The sequence below is a fragment of the Aricia agestis genome, chromosome 5 (assembly GCF_905147365.1).
Source record: "Aricia agestis chromosome 5, ilAriAges1.1, whole genome shotgun sequence".
NCBI classification, from domain to species: domain Eukaryota; kingdom Metazoa; phylum Arthropoda; class Insecta; order Lepidoptera; family Lycaenidae; genus Aricia; species Aricia agestis.
Window position 1 is genome coordinate 18,449,460 of NC_056410.1, and position 14,035 is coordinate 18,463,494.

Genomic DNA, 14,035 nt, shown 5'->3' on the forward strand with positions numbered 1-14,035 from the left:
AGGTCATGCAATTAGGAATTTATAGTTTATTCAGCTACCGCGGAGTTTATATGAAAGTGAGCCATATGTAGTCGGTATAAAGGTCCTGGTAGGGGTAAAATAAACCTGAAAGGAGTAAAGGAGATGTCTGAAAACCGATGCTATTCAACACAATTACTCAAACGAGTGTGACCAAACTTTTATATAACTTTTCATACTATTACAGAACTCTTTGTAAAACTTATGATACTTTTATGACCAACCTGATGTAAAGCAACTTCTCGTATCTAAAATACCTCTGCCTAATTTGGTAACCGGATCTTATGTCGTTCGCTGTTTCAGTCTCTCTGTATATTATGTGTGATAGACACAATTACTGGACTGTTATTCTTGCGGTTTTCAGGTTAATGGTTGACGGCCTAAAGTGCAGAGTGGTTGCCTAATGCCTATGATAGTTTCAGTTATTATAATATAATTTCAAAGCCAAGGTTTGAAGCACGGAGCACCCGAGTTCGATGGCAAAGCCTAGAGCTTATCGTAATATTTTGAAAGGACATTGCCTGATTAGTCTTGACTGTAACTCGTAAAATATAACTCAAATCCAAAATACGCTTTACATGAAATGCGAAAAAATCGTCTTGCAGCACGAACATGTATTTATAACTCCACGTTGATGTAGGAGACGTCTCTTGCCTTCACCGATAATATCAATATTCAATACTCTACGTAGAGTACGGGAAGTACTTTACAAACTTGAAACTTTGACAATTTTGTTTATAAAAGTCTATAAAATAACTAAATGATAACAAAGTAAAAAGTAAAGTGTTGTGGTAAAAAATTATAGTAAATACCAGCACGCGACTTCACGCATAAGAAAGCCAGTTTTGTATATTTTCCTGCGGTAAAAAGTTACTATAGTTCTTAGCTGTTGTGAACTTTATATATATATATGTGCCTGTCGAAGTGTTTCTAGCAATTTGCGTGTCTGTTTCGTTGGGAAAACAAACAAACATGAAGCCCCAAGCAAAAGAAGGCATCCGCCATTTAATATTTTTCTAACAGGTTATAGGAATAATTGAATACATTAGCTATAATTATGGTCAAAACGCCCCCGTGGTCTAGTGGTATAGAGCGCGGCTCTTGAGTCTTGACTCGGACGTCGTGGGTTCGATTCCCGCGTTGGAAACATGTTATTTCCAAGCTTGGTTAGGACAATGCAGGCTGATCACCTGATTGTCTGACAAGTAAGACGATCCATGCGTCAGATGGGCATGTAAAAAGTCGGTCCTGCGCCTTATCTCTCGCCGGTCGTATCGGTCTTCCGCCCCACTGAGTTATGAGAGTATAGGAATAGAGAGTGCTCTTGTGTACTGCGCACACACTTGGGCACTATAAAATTACTCCTGCGTAGCTGGCCTGGTTTCAATGTAACCAGCCACCGTCACCGAAACCGGTGTGGGAGCTATAATAATAATTATTATGGTCACCCTTACATGTTGTCTTCTAAATGTAACCTATATCACATACACAGAGCAAATGCATTGTAATTTGCCTTCAAGCAACAATACACCTTATATCGTTAAGAAAAAGACGAACTCTTTAACGGGCTAACTGGAAACTTTGTTACTTTCAGTCAATCAAGCTATAATGGGCTTTACGTCATTGTAATAAAGGCGAAGTGGTTTGCTGAACGTTTTGTCGAATGACTAAATTTTCCAAGTCATTTTCAGTAGATATTAGGGCTGTCCTGGCGGTGCCGGGCGCGGTATCGATCTACGCTAGCACGGAAGAATGAAGAGCTAGGAGTTGAGAAGACATGGCGACAGACAAAATATAGCCCGATCGTGGTATGAAAATTCTAAAACTAAGGGCTCCCACACAAAACTGCGAATTCGCATCGCATCGTAATGTCATTTTTATGAACTTTGTAGCAGATATTTGGCCCTTAGTCGCTTTCTAAAAAAATCAAAAGATTTACTACATAGCTCTATAAATACTAGCAATATTTTTGTGCGCGAGTAAAAATATATTATAGGTACCATCGAGGAAGTTGATTCATATGCAATTGACAGACCAACGTTATTTGGTCGAATATGTCAATTCAATGTTAATTGTGATCTGTCAGCTGGGTTTGACGTAACGCAACCAAACTACTTAGGTCCCCGATTTGCATAGGAATCAACTTCTCTGATAGTACCTATTGCTAGTACCTATGAAAATGTTATAGCAATACGTTGGTGCGCAATTGGAAGACAGAAAGGTTCTTATACCAAATATCTCTACTGTTAACGAGTACCTTAATACTGGGATGGTAAGGTATGGAAAACAATTTTTGTAGAGTCAAATAAGATTTTGGATTTCGAATTCCTTTCAACTTAGAAAAGAGTCGTTCAACTTGTGGAAAATCTGGGGATAATACTTCTGTATTACCTATCCCTATTTTCCTTTTGGAACTGTTTTAAATTAAATTGTTTTAGTTATTTTAAATTCGAGGTTCGAGTTACGATTACAAACGAGTTCACGAGTCACAAATATTCACGTAAATTGCTCTTCTGTTTGTATCTTAATTTGAATAAAATTTGAAATTTGTGAACTTTTATTTTATCAGATTTATTTTATTAAAAGTAATTATTGTTTTAACACAAGGACCGTAAATTTCTCTATTAAAAAACTATTTATTTCCCGGTTCCAAAATAATATTATAGTTACATACGCCTGTAGATTATTGCAATCATAGTATCAATTTAATATTGCCTATCATTAAATCAGGGGTTCGAAAAAATTATATTAATAATACTCCCCACATCGGTTTCGGTGACGGTGGCCAGTTTAATTGGAGCAGGCCTGTTACGCAAGAGTAATTTTATAGTGCCCAAGTGTGTGCGCAGTACACAAGTGCACTCTCTATCCCTTTCACTCTCATAACCCAGTGGGACGGAAGACCGACATGACTGGCGAGAGATCAGGCGCAGGACCGACATTTTACATGCCCATCCGACGCATGGATCATCTTACTTGTCAGACAATCAGGTGAACAGCCTGCATGGTCTAAACCAAACTTGGTAATAACATGTTTCCAACGTGGGAATCGAACCTACGACCTACGAGTCAAGAGCCACTAGACCACGGAAACGTTACAAATTATATTAAGATTGGGTATTGAGGTACCTACCCTACCGGTTGACACAGGGAGGGAGACCAACTACTTTTTATCGTGAGACAGTCTCAGAGCCTGTCTGAGGCGTTTTACGCGCGTACCCGAGATACTAAAGCTACATACCTACATCGCGTCCAGATGCCTACGTGCGTTTTCTCTCTCACGCGTAAAACGCTTGCAATGAGCTTGACTCTCGACTCGCCCGTAAAACGCGTGAGTCGAGATACTTGGGTGCTATTACAGCGTCCAGAACTACGCGCGAGTCCGTTGCGAACGGACACGGTATTTGATTGGACTTCGAGTCCAGCGTAAAAACGCGTAAAACGCGGTATCTGGGTGCAATAGAAATTGAAACGCGCGTATACACTTCGCGCGTAAAACGCCCCATCTGGACAGACACTCTACAGGTACGTTCACAACCTGATATAATAGGTAAATAGGTAAACCGTACAATACCTAAACAGAAATAATAGACACAACACAACTTTGAAAAGATATTTAATAATTGTACCTTAAAACCTCGGATAGGTACCATCGAAGAAATTGCAGTTAGGCGGGTCCACACCAAGCGAGCCGCCTCGGCCGCGGCCCGCCTCGCGCGGCATGCGCCGTACGCTCGCTTGGTGTGGACGTTGTTCGCCCGAGGCGGGCGCATGCTCACGCTCGGGACGCGCGCGCGCTCGCCCGAGCGTGAGCATGCGCCCGACTCGGGCGAGCGCGCGCGCGTCCGAGCCGGGCGGTGTCGGTTTTTTTAAATGCTCAAAGGCGCCTCAGTCGTTTGCCGCGCGCAGTGTGGACGTCACATGTTTTGGTACCATCGTGTCTTTGTGCTCAACTGAGCGGCTCGGGCTGTTCGAGCGAGGCAACCTTGCTGTGTACGCCCGTCCGCCTCTACCTCGGCGAGCATGCCTCGGCCGCGGCTGCTCGCTTGCCGCGCGCGGCGGGCCTCGGCCGCGGCGGCTCGCTTGGTGTGGACCCGCCTGTTGACGAGCCTATGTTATTTGGTCGGATTAAGTCAATACAATTTCGGGACGGTATCTGTCGTCTGTGTTTGACATAACTCGACCAAACTACGTAGGTCTGCAATCTGCCTATGAATAAACTTCTCTGATAGTACCTACTATGACCATAGTTTTGTTAATAACTTGTGGACCAAGATCTCTGATAGTACACAACTTCTCTGATAGTACTATGACCATAGTTTAGTTAATTACTTGTGGACTGCATAGACATTAAGATGTCAAATAAAAGATATATAAAAAAGGTTATTACGTTGAATAAAAGAACTCTTGCACCCGGTCCGGGGTGGGTTCATAAAGATGTTTACTGTGCTTGGTATAATATACCTACTAGTAAAGCTTTCACTCCTTAGATTGCTCGAATCCATTTCAACCATAGCGATGCGCGATACGCTAAAATCACGTTTCTCTATTCTATTTTCGGTACATGTCAAGACTTAAACCTAATCTGATTTCCCTAGAAGAAAATTGCGGCATTTTACATGGCAGACGACGACTATTCGTGTTTCGACATAAGACTTTTTTTCAGAAAGTTCAGAATTTTCTAATGTTTAACCTACGAATAGTAGTTTTTAACCGACTAAAAAAAGAAGGAGGTTTCTCAATTCGACCGTGTCCTATTCTTTTTTTGATGATTTGACTTTTTTTTAGAAGGTATTGTCCCATAATAAGGAAATAGAGTTTGAAGTCGGTTTTTGTTATAAATTTACCTCGTCATAAAATTATACTTTTACCTTATCATAAAATATTCGTTATTATAAAATTTTCACATTTTATTTTTATCATTATACAGTGTGTCCTGACACCGGTGTCCGATCCTTTAATGTCATGAATCATGATGTATGGCATATTTTAGTGACAAATTAGCTTTAGAGAGAAAAAATTTAAGAGCGAATTTGTCGATAAAATATGCCATAGATCATGACATTAACACACACACATTGACGACATTTGGACACATTGTATACATTAGAACTTCTTTTGGCAATTAGTAGGGACCATAAACTTATTATATTATAAGTTTATGGTAGGGACAAACATTCCGCACTCAATCAAATATGGAGGAAGGAACATAATCTTCGAGATATTACAAAAATTGTGGTAGGGTTTGTAGTAATAAAACAATACTATGTAACTAATATTTATAAAATTATTCATGATTTATCATTTTACAAAGACGTAATATTTACAAACATTAAACTAAATACAAGACTACATACATAAATAAAAAATCATTGACTCCCGTTATTATGAAATGTACAAAGAATATAACTTCCATTATAAACATCTTTTAACACACAACAGCGTTTAAATTTTATAGAACCTTAACAGACGTACAGAAATACTTTTAGTTATTGTTACTATAGAGTGTAACTTTGCATCTGAGTTAATCTCTTAAATGGCAAACTAGTGTTGTTCCGTGGACAGTATCGATATATTTCATTAAAAATTATCTTACATAACATACTGATTAATATTATTATCAGCGTATGTGTATTACATCAATACATCAAATATTATATTATTTACAACAGTAAATTATAATTAGCTATAAAATTGCCATACTTTTAACGATTCTACGGGGCGATCCGCCTACTCTATATATTGTGCATACTCGTAATCTAACAAATTTTACAATAACGTAAGAACATACACACCGACTCACACATGTATATACTAAAGAAATTGAGGTAATCGGTTTCGAAGATAAATCACGGGTAACTCATCCAATGACTCTCAATATTTACACAGAATACGAGTGTAACAATTTTAAAGTTTTATAATTTTCGATTATATATTTTTTGTAAACGATAAATGTGCATACCTACCCAGGTACTTCACAAACCTACACCTACATCATTGCACAGATAGAAGAAGAGAAGAAAATACATGCTATATACAAATAAATTCAAACAAAGTCTGTTGCGTATAATATCGATGTTCCTGAGCGGTACGCTCGTGCAACACTATTTGGTAACGAGTAGTCGCTCGCACGCCTTACACTATATTTCTTTGTGTTCGTAGATAGATTACAATAAAACGGAAACTTAAAATAAATCAGGTCGCAAAAGTAAAGAGACGTTGCAGCGTAAAACTAAGTTAAATAAAAATAAATAAAAGTATTAAAACATAAAAACACACGTAATAAAATCGACCGGATACTTTTTGGTTTTGAACCGTAACTAATAAGAGTTGAAAAAAATAAACTATCGTTTAATTTATTTCTTCCAACTTCACCGAAAAGTTTCCTGTCAACTTTATTATTTCCACCTTATTTCACTGTCCGGATCTATTTTACTAGCTGTAAAATATCTACGATACGCCTCACAAGCAACACACACACAAACGCACACACACACACACATCAAACGTGACATTTGCAAAAAGGAATCCAATATTCTGTTCGCCGCTCGATACTTAGCTCACCTTTAATGATAAAGGCTATAGATGACGCGAATAAAGTGCTTCTAGTGTATACGCGCTGCGCATAGTACTGGAAAAATCGGAAACTCTATCGTTTAAGTCGAGGAAAACTAAAAACCGTCCAAGTTTTTAGCAAACGCTTGCAAGCTTCAACTTTAAATAGACGCTGGCATCTAAAAAATCGACATCGAAAGCGTAAAACCTGCATTTTAATTAAAATCGATATTCAATCGATACTACGTAATCGAAGAACATCGATGTTAAATCGATACTACATATTATAATAAAATATCGATTTTATATCCAACATTTACGTAACTAGTATGAAGAACCGTGGAATCCTTTCTGTCGTTTATCTATTTAATCCTGTTGAGTACTAGATCAGTGGTCACCACTACGCCCTTCCGGTCAGGCTATCGCATTTTAAACTAGAATCTATATTCAATCGATAAATGAAACATCGATTTTAATGGGTACGTAACTAGTACGTGACGAACCGTGGATGCCATTCTAAATCTACTTAATCCTCTCGAGTGATCAGTGGCCGAAAACCAGCATTTTATGTCGATGTTGAATCGAATACGTTAATCGATTTTTAGTCGATAATGTACAAACTAATACGTGAGCCGTGGATGTTTTACTTAATCCTGTTGAGTACTAGATCAGTGGTTACCACTAGCCCCTTTTGGTAAGGGCTGTCCGCGAGCTCCGAGGCCAGCCTCGCGGCCTCTAGGCCATGTTTGCGCGCGAGGAACCTCGTCTGCTCGAGTCCCCGAGACTTGTGGACCAGCTCGAAGGCTTTTTCCACATCTCCCGGTTCCTGGAACCGCCTCATTATCATCGGATTCAGCTCTGGATACTGAAAGACAAATTACAGGTTAAAGCATACTTAAATAAGAAATTGACCATTTTTGACAATACAGCAGCGATTTTGCGGGTTTTTCAGATCTAATAGAAATTAAGTTTTGGGTTACATTGACGATTTTATATTTTAATATGACCTAAACATAAAACAAGTCAGGTTCAGGAAAAAATTCAAAATGTCTTTAATCTCAGAACTGGTTCAAATTCATCTGAAAAAAGGCTGCCTTGTGTAATACTGTGTGGTATTCTAAATAATTATTTAAACATCATAATATTATTATTTTTATTTTTTTAAACAACTCGGATATAATGATCACTTTTACTTATTGAATTGGTAGAATACCATGTCTGGTAGGTATCTGGTATTTTTTTTCATAACTTTATAAGGACTTGGATGAAAAGTTTCACACAATTTTGCTGACTTGAATTATCTTTACTCATACATGTGAAGGCTTGTCATTTGCTATATGTTTATCTAAATTCTTATATAAGCTTTTTAAGTTATTTGTCTGTATTTGAATATAAAATAAAAAGATAAATAAAGTTCCCTAAACTCTGAACATGACATACCTTTTCACAGGCGAACAGGACTGGCGCAGTAGCTAGCCCCAGTTTGAGGTCAGCGGCGGTGGGCTTGCCCATGGTCTGCGAGCTAGACACGAAGTCCAGCAGGTCGTCCACCAGCTGGAACGACAGCCCCAGGTTGCGGCCGTACTGGAATGCCAGCTCGCAGGTGTCAGAGTCCGCGCCGCTTAACAGAGCCACCTAGAATGGATATCATTTTTAACCGACTTCAAAAAAGGAGGTTATTACTTCGTATGTATGTTATATCTTCATTTTCGTATGTGTAATTCTATATCAGCATCTGAACAAATGTGCCAAATCTCAATTAGTGTATGTATTCAGTATAATGTATAATGTATTATATTGTTTTTATTATGATTGTGCTCGCATATCTGTGGAACTACAAGTCCGATTTGAGTATTCTTTTTTTGTTGTACTAGGCATTATTCAACTTATGGATTGCAGCAAATTTCATCAAAATCAGTTCAGTAGTTTTTGAGATAGGGAATTTTAATTATTAATTACGTACAATTTCGAAGTCGGTTTTATCTTTTTAAAATACTGTTATTAGGAAAAAAACTTTCTAACCCGAATACAGCGCGAAAAGGAAGGGTGATCAAATAATTTTATCGAAAACTTGCTGCTGCCCGCGACGTCGTCTACGTGAAGGCTATACAACACCAAAAGTAGGTGATAGCGCGATAGTATTGTGTAGTTATAATATAAATATACATCAATTATGTACTTACACGCATTATGCTTGTATATAATATATTATATACAAGCATAATGCGTGTAAGTGGCACTTCTATTTTTACCCAATAAACCTATAAATAAAAGTGAAACGGCGTACAAAACAATAAACAACTTAATCACGATCTGGGCACATAATATTTACGGGCATTATCCTTCATTTAAAACACACAACCATATTAAAATGCGAGAAGGAACCAACACAAGCGCCTAGTAAATATGAATAAGCAACTAATATGGGATTCAAAGGATGGTATGAGCTATGTAAGCGCCAGTAATAGGTAATATACATACACTTATGTCATGTAACTAAAGCGAGACGTAAGTTGGACGCATATATGAATAGACAAATGATGAAACGGCAGAATCGGAAAATCCTGTTTTTAATTATATTATTGACTGAGTGACTTGTAAAAATCCCCGTATTGTTTTCAATTACATATTATCAAGTATCAAATTTGTAACTGTTTGTGTCCTTTATTATTTCAGCAGTTAATAGTTTGTCTTATTTTTAGTGAAAATGAAAAGGTCCGCAAGGAAGATCTAACTGGGGACTATCATAGGGCTAAAGAAGTGGTCTCATGGAACATCTTGGTGAAGTAATGCGACAAAAAAGCCAATCAAGTTTAGTTGTATGGAACGTGATGTCGCGTCGCCACGCTGCAGCATAGTGATACTTCAAAGGTCGTGGCCCTTTAGCCGAGACGTTTTCTTGATCGCTTTTTTATATAATCGCTGATGCAAAGTGTATAGAATTGACATAAACGTTCGATTATTCTAAAAATAAAAATAAATTGAGGTTCGACTCTAATCTTAAATCTTAATATTATCAATTCCATACATTTGATCAGCTATTCTATAAGCGGGCCCATAGACGAGCAATTTTATTGCGCAATATTATTGACCGTCTAGGGTTGACATTAAACATCGCGCGCCTTCAATCTAATTGTCAAATAAATTGTTCAATAAAATTGAAGCGTTCTGTGGTAGTTAGGTTAGAAATGCGACAGCACTAACCGCCTTAACGGAGTTGGCGATGAGCGAGGCGGTTTTGCGGTAGGTCTTGGTGAGGTAGTGCGCGAACCGCTCGTTCTCCGTCTCCTTGCTGCCCAGCTGCATGAACTCGCCCTGCACCAGGTCCGTCACCACCTGGAAGTGGAAATAATACTATCAGTATAAACAATTCAAAAACAAGGCCTCTGCATTGTGGATGATTTATGATGTATTTTCAGAGCGAAGTAACCACTCTTCAAATACTGTAGTGCCTGGGAGAAGATTTTTTTAAACGGCATATGGCATATTATACTTAAACTCATACAGCATTCTCGCAACAAAGTCGGCCTAGTCCAGCGGAATGAGCAGGTCAATACGTCTGGGACTAACCATGTGCGGGTTTCCTCACGATGTTTTCTTTCGCCGTACGAGCGTCCGTATTAAGTACTTGAGATCAGAAAATATCTCATTGGTACACGCCTCCACCCGGGATCGAACCTGCACCCTCTCGAGGGCGAACCAACGGTCGTCCCACTAGGCCACGGACGCTCGGATTAGACGCTCTCTAATCCAATACAAGGTATAACATGAATGAGGAAGAATACTTTAGAAAAGAGTTTCCTGTGAACATCACACTTAATTTTGTCACTGTGCACAAATAAGAGCGCTTACAGACGAACGGCACGTGTCGGCGGCACGCGTCGGCGACAGTCGACGGCAGACGACGGCACGTGTCGGCGGCAGTCGACGGCAGTCGGCGGCACGTGTCGGCGGCAGTCGGCGGCAGTTGACGGCAGCCGTCGACAGTTTATCACGCTTACAGTTGTGACGTAGCACGTAAAGGTAAAGGTCCACAGGTCGGTATCGTACGCAACGGACGTCTCGCATCAAACGGATAATTTTTTTACAGTACGTCCACTGTATCGGCAGCGTACGGATTACCGACTAGACAGTATGTTTATCTTCAAATTAGTCCAAACAAAGTTTCTAAGTCAAAATTTTTGCTTTCGTCTATTCCATCCACACCCCCCTTTAAAGCATTCATTTACTAGGCTATTCGATAATCCGTACGCTGCCGATTCAGCGGAAGTACTGTGAAAAAATTATCCGTTTGATGCGAGACGTACGTTGCGTATGATACCGACCTGTGGCCGCTTACTTTTAGGCGGTACGTCACAACTAGGGGCCTACCACCACCTCTACTAAGCGACACCGATTGACAGATAAGCAATAATTACTTTAACGTCAAGATAGCGATCTTAAAAAAGTTGATATTTCACAGCGGATTTAACAATATTTTGCATTTTTTACTATTTTTTAGTAAAATTTTATTTAAAAAGTGAGTACGGTAATGTTATTGTAATCTTACAACAAAGTTTTCTGGAAACATGATCGTTTTAGGAAAGGTCGTGGTAGGTCCCCTGCAAACGTCATAAACTGTCAACGGCTGCCGTCGTCTGCCGTCAACTGCCGCCGACACGTGCCGCCGACACGTGCCGCCGACTGCCGCCGACACGTGCCGTTCGTCTGTAAGCGCTCTAACACGGAATACTGCATGCAATACATAATTCAATGTGTTCAAACACAGTCTTTCGACAAATAAAGTGCTCATTTAATGCAACGTATCTTTTCAGCATGGTTTTTATTAGCAGTAAGACTTTATCAAATAGCATAAATCTTAAATCATGAAACTAATTGGCGTATCTTTGTTACTGTACAACAGCAACGCACTTGACCGACATTTTTAAAAGCCATATTTTTATTTAATGTGCATTTAAACACTAATAACACTGCGGTTTGAGTGCAGAGTGATTAGGCTAGGTGTCATTATGGGTCTTAATGAAAACTTGTGTTTACAGCATTCCGGTCATGGCCGACGGACTAATACAGAAAATACGTAATTTCCTGCTTTTAGACGTTATGTCATATTTTAAAATTTTCAAATTATTAGGTTTAACTGAGATAAATACCTGTATATTAATGCACCTGTATATCAAATAAAATGCCGTAGTGTACCTAAGATAACATAATAAACGATGGATTAAGAGCTACATTATAAACCGACCTATGTCCGGTTTCGGTTTTTTTTTTGACAAGAGTTTACTTGTATCTATTCAACGGCATAATTTTGACGTCAGCCAATGAAAAGCGTGATACAATTCTGTCAAAATGTGTCATAAACCGTACATACATCATACGATTCGTTTCACTCTTTCCGATTGCACTGCAAAACATGCATCATTAGAATTTTCTTTATAAACCCAGATTTGAACTTTGAAACAGACCTTGAAATTAGGATATTGAGGCATATTGTAATGCCCGAAGTCTTTTGCTGGTGGCATCTTTTGGCCTCTTGATAGTATTATTTGCCTTGACAATTAAAATAATTTCCAAATATCCAGTCTACACGAGCGTTCAAAGCTCAAACTATTCATTAGCAATGTTAATTAATGGGCTCAGAGTGAAACTCCTCGAGGTTACTCTGTGAAGGGTGTTACTAGTGATTGCTACGAAGAAACGGAAATAAAGAGTTTCCTATGTATCAAGTCAAATTATAAGTAATTTGTTTGCATTTTGCGTGTGGACTCGTTCACGCTAGCTCGTGCCTTTTGTGGCGATTTTTTTACCTCGCATTTGGGCGTGCCTTGTAAATTATAGTTTGTGTATAATAATATTGATAACCGTAATGAAAATAACACAATAACTTTTATTATTCGTAACACAATAATGACAACCAACTGCATTAGCACTCACACTAGTCCATTCTAAAATTATAAATGCGAAGATATAGGTCTACCAGGATCTGATGTCCATTTTTGAGAGCAGATTTTCAAAAAATATCCTCGATCATTGGATAATTTTTTAAATTTGCATCGTGTTTAACACACCATCAGCAGCTATAAGAAAAAAAAAGGATCAAAATGTTTTATTCCAATTAACCCGGTATTGCTAGAGTCAATTTATTTTCTCACTTTTTGCCATCAAATTCTGTTAGACCCATAATATGACTGACTAGATGTCCCGCGCGGCTTCGCCCGCGTAAATTAGGAATTTTACAGAAACCGTACATTTTACCCATAAAAAATATTTCCCCCGTTTTTCCCACATTTTCCTGAGTTTCTTCGTCGTATTAGTCTTAACATGATGATATAATATAGCCTATAGTCTTACTCGATAAATGATCTATCTAACACTGAGATAAGTTTTTAAATCGGACCTGTAGTTCCTGAGATTGACGCGTTCAAGCAAACATACTCTTCAGGTTTATAATATTAGGTAGGTATAGATTTTTCTTAATTATCGCTTGACAAACTCGAGTCTCGATCTAAAAGACTATGAAATCATCACTACCATATTATACATATGGTAGTGATGACGATGATGATGATGATGAATGTAATTTGCATAGTAGCATATGCTTTCCGTTTTTAAAACAACGCCGAAACTCCCAAACTTGTATCTATAAAGAATCAGGAGTTCTCTCAACACCTTCCAAACCACGGTTTACCAGGTATGCCTCGGTGCAAAATCTTACTTGTTGGTAGCATATGCTTAGAATACTTCTCACGAAACCGAAGTCACCACATGTTTCCCTATAAGTTTTGAAGAGTTCCCTCGATTACTTATGGATCCTTCATCAGATCACCACTTTTGTGAATATAATACCAAATTGGGATGATACCCTATAAACCAAAAGAAAAATTTTGAAAAACGGTTAAGAAACGGCGGAGTAATCGTTAAATATAAGAAAACGAACATAACACCTCCCCCATTTTGAAAGTCGGTTAAAATTGTAGCCTATGTGTTATTCTGATGTATAAGCTATATTATTGTAAAGTTTCATTAAAATCCGTTCAGTAGTTTTTGTGTGAAAGAGTAACAAACATCCATACATCCACACATCCACACATCCACACATCCATACATCCAAACAAACTTTCGCCTTTATAATATTAATAGGATTGTCTTCACGCTTACACCGTAAACTAATTTCGATGAAATTTGATTACTTTGAGTCCTGTAAAAGGACACGAGATTATCCCAGAGTCATTCCAAAATCAAGACAAATCTAATATTTTTCATGCTTAGATTTGACTTGCTCCTAACGCTGATGACATTTGCATGCTATTTTATATTATAGCATAGCTAAAAGTGTTAGAGCTAATAACCCTTTATTTTCCATCTACTGCAGCTATACTCTGCGGCCCGCGAGCCGCGTGTGACCCGCCGCCGCGGGATTTTATCAGTGACCCGCGTGAAGTTAAGCCATTTTGAAATTCAC

The 14,035-nt window shown here is 38.4% G+C and overlaps 1 protein-coding gene across 1 annotated transcript in view; it reads right to left on the minus strand.

The window, feature by feature from the left end:
• Positions 1-5,285: 5,285 nt before the first annotated feature.
• The window catches only part of LOC121726914 (all trans-polyprenyl-diphosphate synthase PDSS1), a 78,457-nt gene continuing 69,707 nt past the window's right edge, over positions 5,286-14,035 (minus strand). The window contains exons 6-8 of the mRNA XM_042114559.1: positions 9,778-9,909; positions 8,014-8,208; positions 5,286-7,438 (exon numbers count right to left, since the gene is read on the minus strand). Coding sequence (XP_041970493.1) covers positions 7,217-7,438; positions 8,014-8,208; positions 9,778-9,909 — 549 coding nt within the window. The 3' untranslated portion in view covers positions 5,286-7,216. The remainder of the gene's footprint in view (positions 7,439-8,013; positions 8,209-9,777; positions 9,910-14,035) is intronic.